At 35.6% G+C, this 14,365-nt stretch overlaps 1 protein-coding gene across 2 annotated transcripts in view; it reads right to left on the reverse strand.

Annotated features, from left to right (window-relative positions):
* Positions 1-631: 631 nt before the first annotated feature.
* Positions 632-14,365, reverse strand: part of LOC106143208 (uncharacterized) — an 81,454-nt gene continuing 67,720 nt past the window's right edge. The window contains exons 7-9 of one of the 2 annotated variants that reach the window (XM_060945913.1): positions 13,017-13,109; positions 8,776-8,860; positions 632-2,106 (exon numbers count right to left, since the gene is read on the reverse strand). In XM_060945913.1, the coding sequence (XP_060801896.1) occupies positions 2,022-2,106; positions 8,776-8,860; positions 13,017-13,109 (263 nt within the window). In that variant the 3' untranslated portion in view covers positions 632-2,021. Of the gene's footprint in view, positions 2,107-8,775; positions 8,861-13,016; positions 13,113-14,365 lie in introns of both variants that reach the window. The other variant, XM_013345234.2, reaches the window with a different exon arrangement.

A 14,365-nucleotide genomic window follows, 5' to 3' on the forward strand; every position in this document is an offset into this window, starting at 1 on the left:
CGAAACTTTCGTAAAGTTCCGGATATAGATACTTACACGGATAAGCTCACTTGGACTTGTAGCGATTTATAGTTTGTGTGATAAGTTCTAACATAAAGGTGTTTTATGTGACATTACAAAGCATTGATATCACATGAAGGGCCTTGGAAATGTAAGTACAAATCTAGATTTAACTAAGCAATGAATTCCAAAAATGTATCAGATAGTCAAGTTAGTATGTTTGTGAACTTTTTCTTTATGTTTTACTTAAGTTACGACCTTTTTTATTTTTGGGTACAAAGATTGATTTCTCAGACTTGATCCACTTATACAAGACTGCGGTGACATAAGTATTATTCTTCTACACATCACATCTAAACAAAAGAGGGTGGGTATTTTTTCTTTATACGTTTACTAGAGGCCGCCCGCGACTTCGTCCATATGGAAACCCTATCAATCCCTCGGGAACTCCGGGATAAGTAGCCTTATCTTATCTTATATATTATGTTATTCTGGGTCTTCAGCTACCTACATACCAAATTTCATCGTAAACGGTTCAGTAGTTTTTGCTTGAAAGAGTAACAAACATCCATACTGACATACTCACAAACTTTCGCATTTATAATATAAATAGGATTAAAAAACACACAGATCAAAGATAAAGTGCTTTTATTATTACAGAATTTATACAGATTTCGCCAAATACATACAAAACATCAACAATTGTGTGGGGGAACCAATTAACATTGATACATTTAGATACCGATTTCATTTTTGAAGAAGCTTTACAACAATAGGAGGAAATTATCGACGAATCGCCCCTTACAATTCAGAAATAGGTTGTCAAAGTGGCTTATTGTAGCGCAGACGAATGAGAAGTAAAGCACAGAAGCTTCTTTTGTAACTCATTGTACCAACTCAACTTTCATACACTGTCCTTTGGTACCAGCTGAATATGTTCAAGCTGTCCCGAAGCCTAAAACTGTACTACGACGATCGTTCGACCTACGGAAGATTCGACGATATGAATTTTCGTCAGCTGCTCTCGTAGATTGGAATGCGCGACGTCAATTTCTAAAAACCTATCGCTATCCTCGTTTTACGTTATAATAAAAAGCGAAACAGCAATAGTTTATCACGCGATAACAACTGTGTCGCGTGCGCCATGCTACGATGGCTGGAGACCGCCGACAGGTATTTTTTCTTTGACAAAAATGTGAAGAAGTATGAGAAGTCTTAGCGGCTAAATGTCAAAAGCTGCAAAAGATATAGATCTGCTCGTATGCCAAACGACAGTCGAAGAACAGTACTAGACTCCTTGTACAGAATATATATTTATGTCTTCACTTCACTAATCAACCTTTAAGTTTTTCTCCGGCTACGATGACATTGAACATTGGCAAACATGAGTATATGCTGTGTCAGCGTATTTTCTGAGACGTTTCAAACATTACTTAATTAGTGATGATTCGCCAATAACATAATTGACTACAGTGACAAACAAAGGCAGTGTCAGACGTGCGACAGAAAAATCGTCTACTTTAAACGAGTATTATATTAATATCAGTCCTTACTTAACTCCTAATGGTCACCTATGAGAAGAAAATATGTCACTGGACTATCGTTCGCGTCTAAGGGTATCTAATTAACAAATAAATAGGTAACTTAAGGCCTAAGGCTAACGACACACCGGCGACACGGCGGTAGTTCGTCGTCGGTCTGTCCTTGCCCGATTTAACTTCCAAATGGAGATTATTACACACCAAAGACGATTTCAAGAATATTGATTATTGACAAAAACTTATTGAACACATTTGAATGTAACGGTAATTTTCCCAGCAGTTAATATTTATAGATTCGCTCAATTTACCTACACGATAAGTTATTATAAATTGCGCATTAAAAATAAATATTTCTTTAGCATACCTTATGATTTCAACCAAAAAAATCAATACTAAAATCGTTTGCTCACTTAACGTTAAGTTAGTTAACTAAAATACAAATCTTTGGTGTGTAAAAGCCTAATTCTTTTTTTTAAAACACTAAACCGCATTTCCCGCGCTATGTACGTTCCCGTTGCCGCTCAGTGGAATCGTGTTAAACTCGTCGTCCAGGTCATCGTTTTTCCTGCGAACAAGTTAAAAAAAAATTAAATAAACAAATCTCAATGGCCAGTATTAAAATCTAGATTCTTTGCCTGAAAACAGTTCTCTAAAAATAGACTAATCTTTACCGGCGTGAGTAGTCCCACTGCGTTATTTTATCTATTTAATACAATCTCAATTGAGACCCAAAATTTTGCACGAAAAGACATTTCGTATGAAACGCCATTTCTTAGAGTGTGAACAGACCCTTATTTTACTTCTCCATAAATTATTTGTTCACATACCGTCGCCTAAATCGAAACTTAACCCGCAATTTTATTTGTTTGTATGTACATTAAATTATGTTTATATATCGACGACTGAACAGTCGTCTGTCTGTCAAGTTAATAAACCTACAGGTACACAGCAGTGATTTAATAACTTAAATTTGATTTCACATAAAAGCAATTTTTTCATTGGTACTTTTTTGTATTGGTGCCGTGTGGTTCCCGGCACAAATACAAAAAAGAATAGGACCACTCCATCTCTTTCCCATGAGTGTCGTAAAAGGCGACTAAGGGATAGGCTTACAAACATGGGATTCTTTTTTAGGCGATGGGTTAGCAACCTGTCACTATTTTAATCTCAATTCTATCATTAAGTCAAATAGCTGAACGTGGCCATTCAGTCTTTTCAAGACTATGGCTCTGTCTACCCCGCAAGGGATATAGACGTGACATATGATGTATGTACAATTTTTTTATTACTGTCCTTTCTATAGACAAAGTACCTACTAAACTGGAGATCGCGCGACATTTAATAAACCGCGGACCGCGTAGCATCACTACACTAATTGCAATTTGCTAAAATAACCTCTGAACGCGGCACAAATTCCCGCCAGACTAGGGATTTTAATTAGAGCTTTAGCAGCAATAACGTTAAAACATATATGTATGTATGTTCATACACGTGTGTATCGTTTGAGCTTTATTCCCGGTGGGAATAGGCTATACTTATACTGGTAAAACTCGCCAACATTTGATAATTAATCCACAGCAAACATATAGATTAAAATAATTTTATAGTACTTAATAATATTAAAATGAAATTATAGTTATTGTGCAACCAATATGATATTTAAAACATACTTATATAATATATTAATATTTTAAAGAAACACGAATATTGAAATTGATAAGTGATAAAGCTGCACGGATTATGACGGCAATAAAATTTTAGGGTTAAAAGTGAATGCTAAGATGTATATTAGTCATGTCAAACGCAGGTTGACTAATCAAATATAACAATTACAAGGACATGTGGAAACAAAATTTGAATTGCTACGTAGTTAGCCGTAACAAACCGCAAATACCTAGTCAGAATTTTGAAAGAATGCAATACAAATTAGTTATACAAGTATTTTATTAACAAAACGAAAAACCAATTCGTATTCGTTAAAGGACATGCCAAACGTATTTTCAATTTCCTATTTACGAACTATAAATATACTTGACTATCTTTTGCCCGTGGCTTTACTGTATCGCTAATCCTGCGGAAACAGTCTTTTTTTTTCGGGATGTAAGTTATCCTATGCCCTTCTTAGTATTCCATGACTCTAGCAAATAGCACGCATAGCTTATGTAGCATATTTCCACGACATTGCAACTTTTTTGCTCTGTCTACCCCGCAAGGGATACAGACGCGATTACATGAATGGATTTCCACAACTTTGCATAGATAATGACCCGTTGTCCAGTTCCCGTGGTAATGTCGGACATTATATAAATTAACAGTATTTATTATATTTTCAAACGATAAATATACTAAATACGTCACAACATAACAAAGCAGAATGGAAACAATGATAACTAATTAGGTACACGAACTTGGGCCGTCCCAAACTTGGGTAATGACCATAATTTAATTACTTAATAAGTACACCCGCCCGGGGTTGCCACGCGTTTGGATAAAGACGGACTTTTACTGTATAATTCCGAGAATTAATACTACCGTTAAAATAAATTTGTCCGTTCGCGTAGGAAATAAAAAAAGCAACAATTTTCCACACTGCAGTTGCCCTTGACTTCTATTAAACACGCTTTTTGTTGCCATAGAAATAAAAATAATATTTTGATCGTTTATACTATCCCTATCTATCTATTATCTGATACTATCCCCCTTACTATAACCATATATATGTAGATGAAAATCGGACTGTTACGGTTTTACACTTAAACTACAATAAGGATGTAATGAAATTCTATGTGATATCATTGTTACCTCAGGTATACCTAATTATATTCACACAAAATTTCAAACAAAGATTACTATTTCTTCTGAAAAATCTCACGGAGACAGAAAAATTAGAATTTTAGTCCTGTTTTCCACATTCGAACGGGGAACCCTACTGAATCTGATTTAAGACAAAGATACAGCCTTACTCCCTCAGCAACCCTCGGCTTTCATCAAAATACTTGAATATATTTCATTAAGCCAAACATCAACCCAATTACCTGATGGAGCTTTCGAATGAATAGAGAAAATAACCAAAGACTGACCAGAGGAGTTTAAAATTAAACTTGGGTAAGAGGTTAAACAAGTTTTTGATAAATAATATGATGAATTTAACTTAAGACAACTACGTCGGTGGTCGAAGCGGTAATGTGCCCGGTTAAACTGCGTGTGGCGCAAAAAGGCACAGGTTCGAATCCAACCATGTAAGTACATATGTACCGGCCATGTACCAATGATTAATTTCGAAGTTATGTATATTAGTTTGAATACTAACCGACGCTCTTACGGTGAGTGAAAACATAGTAAGGGACCCTGCACAATTAAGCAACTGGATGTTTAACCATGATCGATCCAATACGGATTACGTTTACCTGCAAAAGTTGCAGAGGTCAGATGGGAGTCGCTTCGTGTAAAAACGACTTCGTGTAAAAACTGACGCATCCATATCAGGGTCCATGGTCAAAGGCATACCCCGGGCTCCTCTCCAGAGTGGTGAGGATAGGATAAGAATCACATCTATGTCCCGTGCGGGGTAGACAGAGCCAGCAGTCTTAAAAATAATGAAAGGCCACGTTCAGCTGTGTAACTTAAAGATGGAACTGAAATTAAAATTGTGACAGGACAGCTACTAACAAATAAAAATGTAAAATGGAAGTAATGGAAATCGCTTACAAAAATTTAGTTTATTAGCCAAAACCTTAGTCACCTATTACGACATGCATAGGAAAGAGGTAGAGTGTTCCTATTCTAAAGTGCGAGAAACCACGCGGCATAAATAATAGTTATCTAAGTATAAACTAAATAAGAAGTCTAATATACTATTTAAAGTTAAATAACTCATTGTTAGTTGCACTACAGCCAGTGGCTTTGTCAGACTTTCTGAGATATAATTGACTCAACGTCTAGAGAGCAATTTAACTGGGCTTAACTTAAACCCGGCTTAAGTACTAAATGTCTAGATGTTAAATCTACTGTCCGGCGGAAGTCTGTTAATGATGAAGATTAATTTCATAGTAATCAGTTTTCTTTTTAATCAGTTAATGTGGCGCAAGAGCAATCATAAATCAAAATTGTTTATACAGTTTTATAAAAAAATAGAGTAAACCTCTAGCTCCCTCGGGATTTCGACACAAATTCCTGTCAGATTAGTGTTACAAGTGAGTTTTCACATAATAAAATTAAACTTATAAATGACAAGCGGATGCATAAATTTTACAAAAAATATAAAATATCATCTATATATCTAAAATCTTCCCTTCACTGAGTGCCTGACTGCCTAACAGATTTGAAATTTTACAATATAAAGATGAGTAAGTAGTCCACGGGTGCGCTAAGAGAACATTTTCCAAATTTCTCACGGTTACGGAAATTATGTGAATCTAAATCCTATCATTGAGCCAAACGGCTAAACGGGGCCTATAAGTCTTTTCAAGACTGTTGGTTCTGGGTATCCCGCAAGAACATAGAAGTAATTATATGTATGTATGTACGCATGTATGGAAAACAACTTGATCTTTTCGTTGTACGCGTATAAATGTATATTAAAATTAAGTAGCGAATGTTCCTTGAAATCGATGACAAAGGCAATATATTGTGTGGTTTTATAATGGCACCCGATGGCGTGAACCCTAAAAATATATTCGAAATTTATTCGTAGTCCAACTGGGACCTTCGTGGGGCATAACCCTTCAAACCACAAACGGCTGCGGCGATATTGAACGGGAATCCTCGGAGCATGAGGGACACGTGGAATGGAAATTAAACAATTTATCGACATGTTCGTCCTGTTACAGGATGCTGAGAAATAAACTGTATTAAAAAAGAAAAATTAAGAAAGAATGATGAAGAGAAGAATATGCCTGAACATTAAATTCAAGCAGAGTTTAATTGAATTGAATATTCTGTCAAATTTTTGATGGCAGATTTTCTAATCATTTTTTCATTTTCTAAAACCGTTTTTAACCCTCTGTTATAAAAGCTGCAAGAAAGTGGAAATCCTTTAAAGTGTGGAAGTATTTTCTAGGCAACTATAGGAAGCAGACGTGGTTGTATGAAGTTTATTTGTTTTAAAGAGACCCCTACTTAGTAGGTAGAAGCTCTTCTCTCGATCATGAGCCACATAACTGGGTAATTCAATTAATTAAGCTTGGCCGATGACGGAACACAGTGACCGCTTGACGAAGCATATCGGTTACTTGTGGCAATATTTATTATTCCTTTATATTGGAGAAAATATTGTTGGACTTTCTATATTTATTAAACAAGGCAAAAGTAAAAATAAAATTTTGAAAAAGTACTACAGCCTTCTGATTTCTTTAAGAGTTAAGTGCACCTCTGAACCATTTTATATTTTTTGGAGCTATAAAATCTGTCTTCTGTTGTAGTATTATCATAGTGTTATAAAATATTTTCTATCTACATACGCCTACATTATAATTTACATTATATTACATACAAATATTAATGTCAATTACTAAAACCAAATTTATAATTAACTTGCTTCGCAGCTTCAAGATTTTTATCTTGTTTCGTCCATCCTCTTTCAATTTCTTGGGGTGGTTCTGGACGTGGCTGGAGCTACTGGGATTGGGTCTAGGTCAGGAAATTGGAAATTATCGTCTCTAAATCTTTGCCTGCAGAAAGATATAAAATAATAAATGAATTTTCTGTATATTATACATTGTATGTTCGAGGAAATTTTCTTCGTAGAGTGTATTAAAATGTCGCCACAACTAGAACCCCACCCTTAACTATCAGAGTAATAGTTAACAAATCAACGCTAATGGCTCCACTTCCTTTACTCTGTGTTGACAGCTGTTGCTTTACTTCAAAGCATTTTACAAAGAATTTTAGTTTATGAAAATAGATTCTTCCCTGTGGTAAATTCTACGAACTGTTTCTCCATACAAATATATGTATGGCTAACGCATTTTTTAAATCTACGTTACATTCTTAATATTTTTTCGTTTTCGCAATAAATGTCCGTCTTGCCTTGTCGGTGATACCAAAATATTTTTTCGAATTATTATCGATACAAGCGGTCTAGTTTGCTATAAATCGATAAGTCTGTCCATAAAAACATAAAATTTATTTATGTGTTAAATTATAACAAATTTGTATCTTCATTTGAACATATTTAAAAGTAATTATAATTGATTCATACTAATTTTATAATATTTCTAGATACAACTTTGTTAGAATTTAACAAATATTTAGATTATATCGAAAGGTGTTGTTCTCTGCCTACCTCTCCGGGAAAGAGGTGTTATTTATATAAATATACACGACTTCCGAAAAAGCACATAATCATGAGATCAGTATTAAATTATTCCATGTAGTATCCAGTGTATAATTTACGAAAAATACTCAGCGAGGTCTTACCGCCGTCAAAGGGACCTCGCCCTGAAATCACTTCGCGCAGTTCAAATCAACGCTAATAGACCGCCTTCCTGTGGCCGCATTGATAGTAGCACGAATATAACACTAGGGAATTATCTATATTATAAAAGCGATAACCCATTGACTGGCTGACGTATGACCGCGAGCCCAACAGGTCCTCAGGATTCCACGTTTATAGTAAGCCTTAATAAGTAGCGTGGCAGAGATGTGTATTTTTCCGTGAGTGGTTCTTCTCCCTCCTGGCGATAATGCCAATTGCATTCTCACCTCTCTGGAGAGGAGCCCGGAGTGCGCCTTTGACCATGATTCTGGGTCGGTTAAGTTACCTTTTTACACGAAGCAACACTGTTTATGATAGATTGCAGGGATGACAATCTGCAATCTTTATACATACCTACATATCTGATGATATCCCCCAAGGGATATAGACCTGATGGTCTATATCCCTTGGGGGTAGACAGAGCTAAGTTCAGCTATTTGGCTTTAAGGGCAATCTTTATAAGGGATCCTAACTCATATTAGATCATAGTTAATATTGGTTTTAAACTTTAAATCGCGCTATTAAAGTGTGCGTGCTGAATCTGTGTCTACTCTGGGTGTGAACGAAGTGGTTTTATATAAGAGTGGCGCCCAGCATAGCGGGCATTACTCTAGAGTAAAATAGATAGAGTAAAAATGGAATATTCATCTAGATGAATATTCCATTTCCGTAAGTCGCCAAAAGAAATTGAATGGACCTATTCAATACTACTGAGAACCACACGGCACAAAAAATAAATGAAAACAATATGAAACTCACCGTTTTCTATATTTGTATATGATGAGCACGATGAACGCGTTTCCGATAAACAGCGCCGCTATAAGCAACGACGGGATCACTATATCTGCAAACAATAAACAACCATAAATGTATTGTTGTAAGGTCACATTTTGCTGGTGCACGTGAATGCTTGACAGGGCACATTTCCGTACCGATGGCGTTCAAACTGAATAAGTACAATTTCCAAGAGAAATGTCAATCCGCTTGCGAGATAAGTTGGCAAAATGAGGACCATTTTGGAAAAACATACAAGCATTTCTTATGTTTTCAAGTGTTTGATCTACTAGCGTAGAAAAACTTAGTGTTTTCTACTATATCCCTTGCGGGGTAAACAGAGCCAGCAGTCTTGAAAGACTCACAGGCCACGTTCAGCTGTTAGGCTTAACGATAGAATTGAAAGTCAAATAGTGACAGGTTGCTAGCCCATCGCCTATACGAAGTTACAAGTTTGTAAACCCGTCCTTAGTCGCCTTTTACAACATTCATGGGAAAGAGATGTAGTGATCGTATATCGTATTACCTATAAATTTCAATAATTTAGGTACTGTTGGATACATATAACTATTTATAATGGCTGCCATAAAACTTACAAATTGTAGAACAGACTTAAGGAAAATATAGATTAACCGCATTGTAAAAACACGGATTAATGAATAAGAATTCAATGGAGCAAACATCTTAATGTCTGAACAATCTTGTAGGAAAAACCAAAATAGACAAGAAGACTTCTTACGTCGTAAATACTTGTTTCCCAAAATAAAGCTACGGAAATCGTGAGGTTATTTGCCTCCTTAAGATCATCTTGTAAACATGTTGGAAAGTTAGAACAAGGCAAAAGTTAAAATACTTAGAAAGTCCTAATTAGCTCTAAAATAATGTCAGAGATTGAAGTAAGAATATGAGAACATTAATTTCGCTTTGAAACCATACTACATACATAAAATAATTTGACAGATATATAAGAATACTGAAAAGGACATATATTTTTACTCTTCATCTTGAAAAAAGTACCTACTTGTTCTTGTGATATTTACGATAAGCAATCAGAGCTGGTAATTACTAAATTAACGCAAACAAATTTGAAAGATAATCGAACTAATACAATTTTTTCACTATTCCGTCATTATGCTACTGAATGTTGCCCTTCAGTCTTTACAATGACTGTTCACTCTGCTTACTCCGTAAGGGATAAAGACAAGTTTATGTTTTAAAACCAATTTTTTCTCCCATGTAACTCAAGACCTTTCCTAAGAATAATAACGTCATTAGCTGACATACAAAACTTTACACAGAACCTATTGCATTCAGTGAAAATTTTGCTGCACTCCAATCAGGAGTCGGGCGGGACTCAACTTCGATTCCGGAAACTTTGGCAGGCAGAGTTGGCAACTTTCGCTTCGTTATTATTCCGTCACTGGAGAATAATATGAAGGTAATTTACACTGTGGAGTGCAGATAAAGCGCGGATAGTAAATAGTTTAAAAAAAATATATAAAAAGAAAGTAAAAAATTAACAGTATTAACAGAAAATAATGTACGGATAAACTTTTTTGTATTTGTACCCTGACAATAATCTTAGGATAGTTCTTAAGATTAGTTCTTTAGACTTTTGGAAATATATCTAAAACAAATAGGTACTGATAAAATGGTAAAATTATAATATGATTACTTATTTTTTACTCAAAGTGTTGGTCCCAACACTAATATATGGGAGTGAAAATTGGGTGTGGCAGAAGAAACACAAAAGCAGAATAAAAGCAGGCAGAAATGGTAGCAAAAAAGTATGAACGGTGTAAAATTGAGTAACAGAATAAGGAACAGCGATATAAGTGAATGCTGTGATGTAAAAGAAGACATAGTGACAGGAATAGAAGATGAATTAAAGCAGTTTAACCAAACAAATATACAAAGAGAGTGTGAGTGGGATCGTTGGAGTGGGAAGGCCTAGACCTTACCGGGACGTTCGGGAAAAAAGTCAGGTCAGGTCAAGCAAGAGTGATGAAGATGAGATTGCGGATGAAGCGAAAGAAGTATGCAGGGATCGTAGCAAGTGGAAAATGCCTAACAACTACCTCTTCCAAGACTTCCGGCAAAGAGGCGTGATATTATATATATGCAGGTATGTACTTAACCTCGCCAATAATTGTCCATAGTTGTAATACAATATCATTTCATTTCCTTTCCGTCCAATTAATTGTACAACTTTTCAAACAAATAAATACAAATTTACTTTGTCACGGAAGCAATCGAAATTGAAACTGACGTGTCATTTTTCTTCTGAAACTGAAAGAACAAAGGCGACAAAGGAACAGTGCCACCTCCTTATTTCGTGACAGTATTTTACATTTATATTTATTGCTATCACACCCGTTTATTTTAGAGGAAAGATTTAGAGTAAGCATAGTCAAGTAAAGTTTTTAAATCTGTGGCATAGAGGTAGAATTTCTGCGCAGCCCAATAAAGGCTGATTCGCACATACCTAACAGTGCTGGCACATCGATAGACGATCACCGATCAGTAAATAAATAAATATATACGGAACAGATCAAGATCAATACAAGATTAAGTTAGCCTCGAAGCAAGTTCGAGACTTGCGTTACGAAATGCTAACACAACGATAGGTACTATACCATCATGCTCTTGGACGGTGTCACAGACAAGCGTACTACCGCTGCGCCACAGAGGCCGTCAAAGTAAAGTATCAGTCAGTGTCAATGAAAAATTATAGTGTTAATGTATTATATGCAACGTTTACGTATGCTACATTTTGTACGCAGCTATCCGTACTCGTAAGTGACAGTGATGTCGGCGCACTACGTCTAAAGACCTCGCGCACAAAGGTTGCAGCAAAAGCTACATAGATAATACTACACACTTCTTTATATAAATTCTAAAACATTTCGATGTTGAACGAATCTAATATTAATTTATCCGAAGTACAGTCCACAACGTAACAACCTGCCAAAATTCACTGCAAATTAGTCTTTATTACCATATAGGGTAACTTGATATACGGTTGACTGTACCTAGCTCCATTACAGCGTAGACCAATTCCACCGCTAATTGCTAGGCGGTTAGCTGTGCCTCTTGACAAAAAGCCTGTTAATTCAATGTGAGTGGGGAGTAACTTTATGTACTTAGTTAAGTACGTAACGTTTCTTGAAGATTTTGACTAATTTTATGCAGAAAATTAGAAATTACACCAAAATTACATGTTAGTGACTGAGAGAAAATAGCCCGCACCTTAGGGAGAAGACGGAGCCAGTCACAAAACACAGTTGGTGTATTATAAACAATAAATGTATCAATAATATAATTAAACAAAGAGTACTATATATAATATGTAGAGTAATATATAAATAAACAATGTCTTGTTTAAGAAGGAAAATTTAAAGTAAACTAAAATATATTTCTATTTGCCTTGATCAAACTGAAGACTTCGAGATTTACCCTAAACCGCCGAGCTTGCATGAAGAGAGTTATGAATTTGAATGAAGAAAAAGAAGTATGCAGGGATCGTGGCAAGAAGAAAGATATACTCTCTGCCTACCACTCCGGGAAAAAAGCGTGATTTTATGTATATATGTATGGATATTTCTAAGAAGCTGTAACTAAATATGCAACGATTCAATTTCATGTCTATAAATTTGTAATTAGATGGCTAATTAATCGTGCTCAAGACCAAATTACATGATATGAATCATGTTCGTCTTTGTTATTTGATTCTTTGTTTTAAAAATAAAGTATATTAGGTATCTTTTTGCTTAACATACATACATTACATCTTTATCACTTGCGAAGTAGACAGAGCCAATAATCTCGAAAATACCGAGAAATCACTTTCAGCTGCATGGCTTAATGATGGAACTGAGATTTTAAAACTGACAGATTGCCTTAAAAAGAATTCAAAAATATGAGCATTTCCTTTGATTAATTGTATAGCCATGCGGTATAAGAAGATGCTCGCACACACCATGTTATTTACCAGACTAGGATCAAAGCCTGCAGATGTTCATTCATTTATATAATCACGTCCCTTACGGGGTGGACAGAGCCAGCAGACTGATGGGCCACGTTCAGCTGTTAGGCTTAACGATAGAACCCAATGGTAGATTAGTATCAAGTCCGCCAAATTGCGCTAAACAATATTTTTATGTTCTAAATTTGTGCAATAAAGATTAATTAAATAAATAAATTACTTTTTTTTATAAGTAACTCACCTACTATCATGTTGGGTTCGTCGTGTGGCGGCAGTTTTGTATCTGTCTGGTTACTCTTAACTGAATCGTTCCCGACGGCCTTTAGAGCCGCTTCTACTGTGGACAAAACAAAAAATAAATACATGACAATTTTATTAGCATACCAAAAAGCATCGGTGGTCGAATTGGCAAGGTGCCTGGTTAAAATGCGTGATGCGAAGAAAGGTACAGGTTCAAATCCCACTTCGACCATGTTCCAATGACTATTTTCAAAGTTATGTACATTAGTTTGAATGATGCTCTTACGGTGAGGGAAAGACATCGCGAGGAAACCTGCACATTCAGGCAAGTGGATGTGTAACCATGGATCCAAAGCGGGTTCCCATCTGACCTCCGCAACCTGGAAAGGTTGCGGAGGTCAGATGGGAGTCGCTTCGTCTAAAAACCTGACTCGCCAAATCTAGGATCCATGGTCAAAGACATACCTCAGGCTCCTGTCCAGAGAGGTGAGAGATGCAAAAGGGAGTAAAGCCAGGAGGAAGAAGAATATCATTAACATACCAAAAATTAACTTTACGAGTAAAACTCTATGTTATGCGTTAACTTTACTTGCAGCCTCATTGGTCAAACGATTAAGACACCTGGAATACAATGTGTGATGCACAGATTCACATCCAAGAGGGCCATGTATCCATGACTGTTTTCTGAGTAATTAATTACATTAGTTTGATTGCTAACCGATGTTTGGTAAGCAAACATCGTAAGCGAAACTGAACAATCGGACAAGTGGATGGTGAAATTCGTTGTCTTTTGTCAAGTCATAATGTGTATTATCTTCCCTCTATTTTTATTTTAAAGGTTAAATAAAGATATAGAAAATATAATATATCACATATGCCTTCAACGTTTTTGTAAAACCGCCAGTTTCTTTATTTATGAGGCGGAGACGTACACTCACCTACAAAGGAACTTGATCCGCTATAATTTTGGTTTATATGAACCCCTGTTCATGTTCCCCCTGTTTCTCTGACGGCAACTGTACACTTGAACTACATATTATACATAACGTTGAATAAAGGAGTTGTTTACATACATTAGTAAATGCACAATATCTTATGTACGTGCGTATTACAAGTACAAAACAGATAAGTAAAACAATGAATAATAAATGTCTTTGTATAGGTACTTCTAACCTAACAGGAATATTGTTGCTGATAAATTGTTTAAATATTTCATAATGAACTTGGGAGTTGTAACCTATCATCATATTTTAGTAGGCAAAAGCTATATTTTAGGCTAGCATGCTAGTCTGGCGCAAAAAATACAATATAATGTAACCCGTGCAAATTGTAAAAGCCGGTGGAGGGAAT

The sequence above is a fragment of the Amyelois transitella genome, chromosome 2 (genome assembly GCF_032362555.1).
Source record: "Amyelois transitella isolate CPQ chromosome 2, ilAmyTran1.1, whole genome shotgun sequence".
In the NCBI taxonomy this organism is placed as follows: domain Eukaryota; kingdom Metazoa; phylum Arthropoda; class Insecta; order Lepidoptera; family Pyralidae; genus Amyelois; species Amyelois transitella.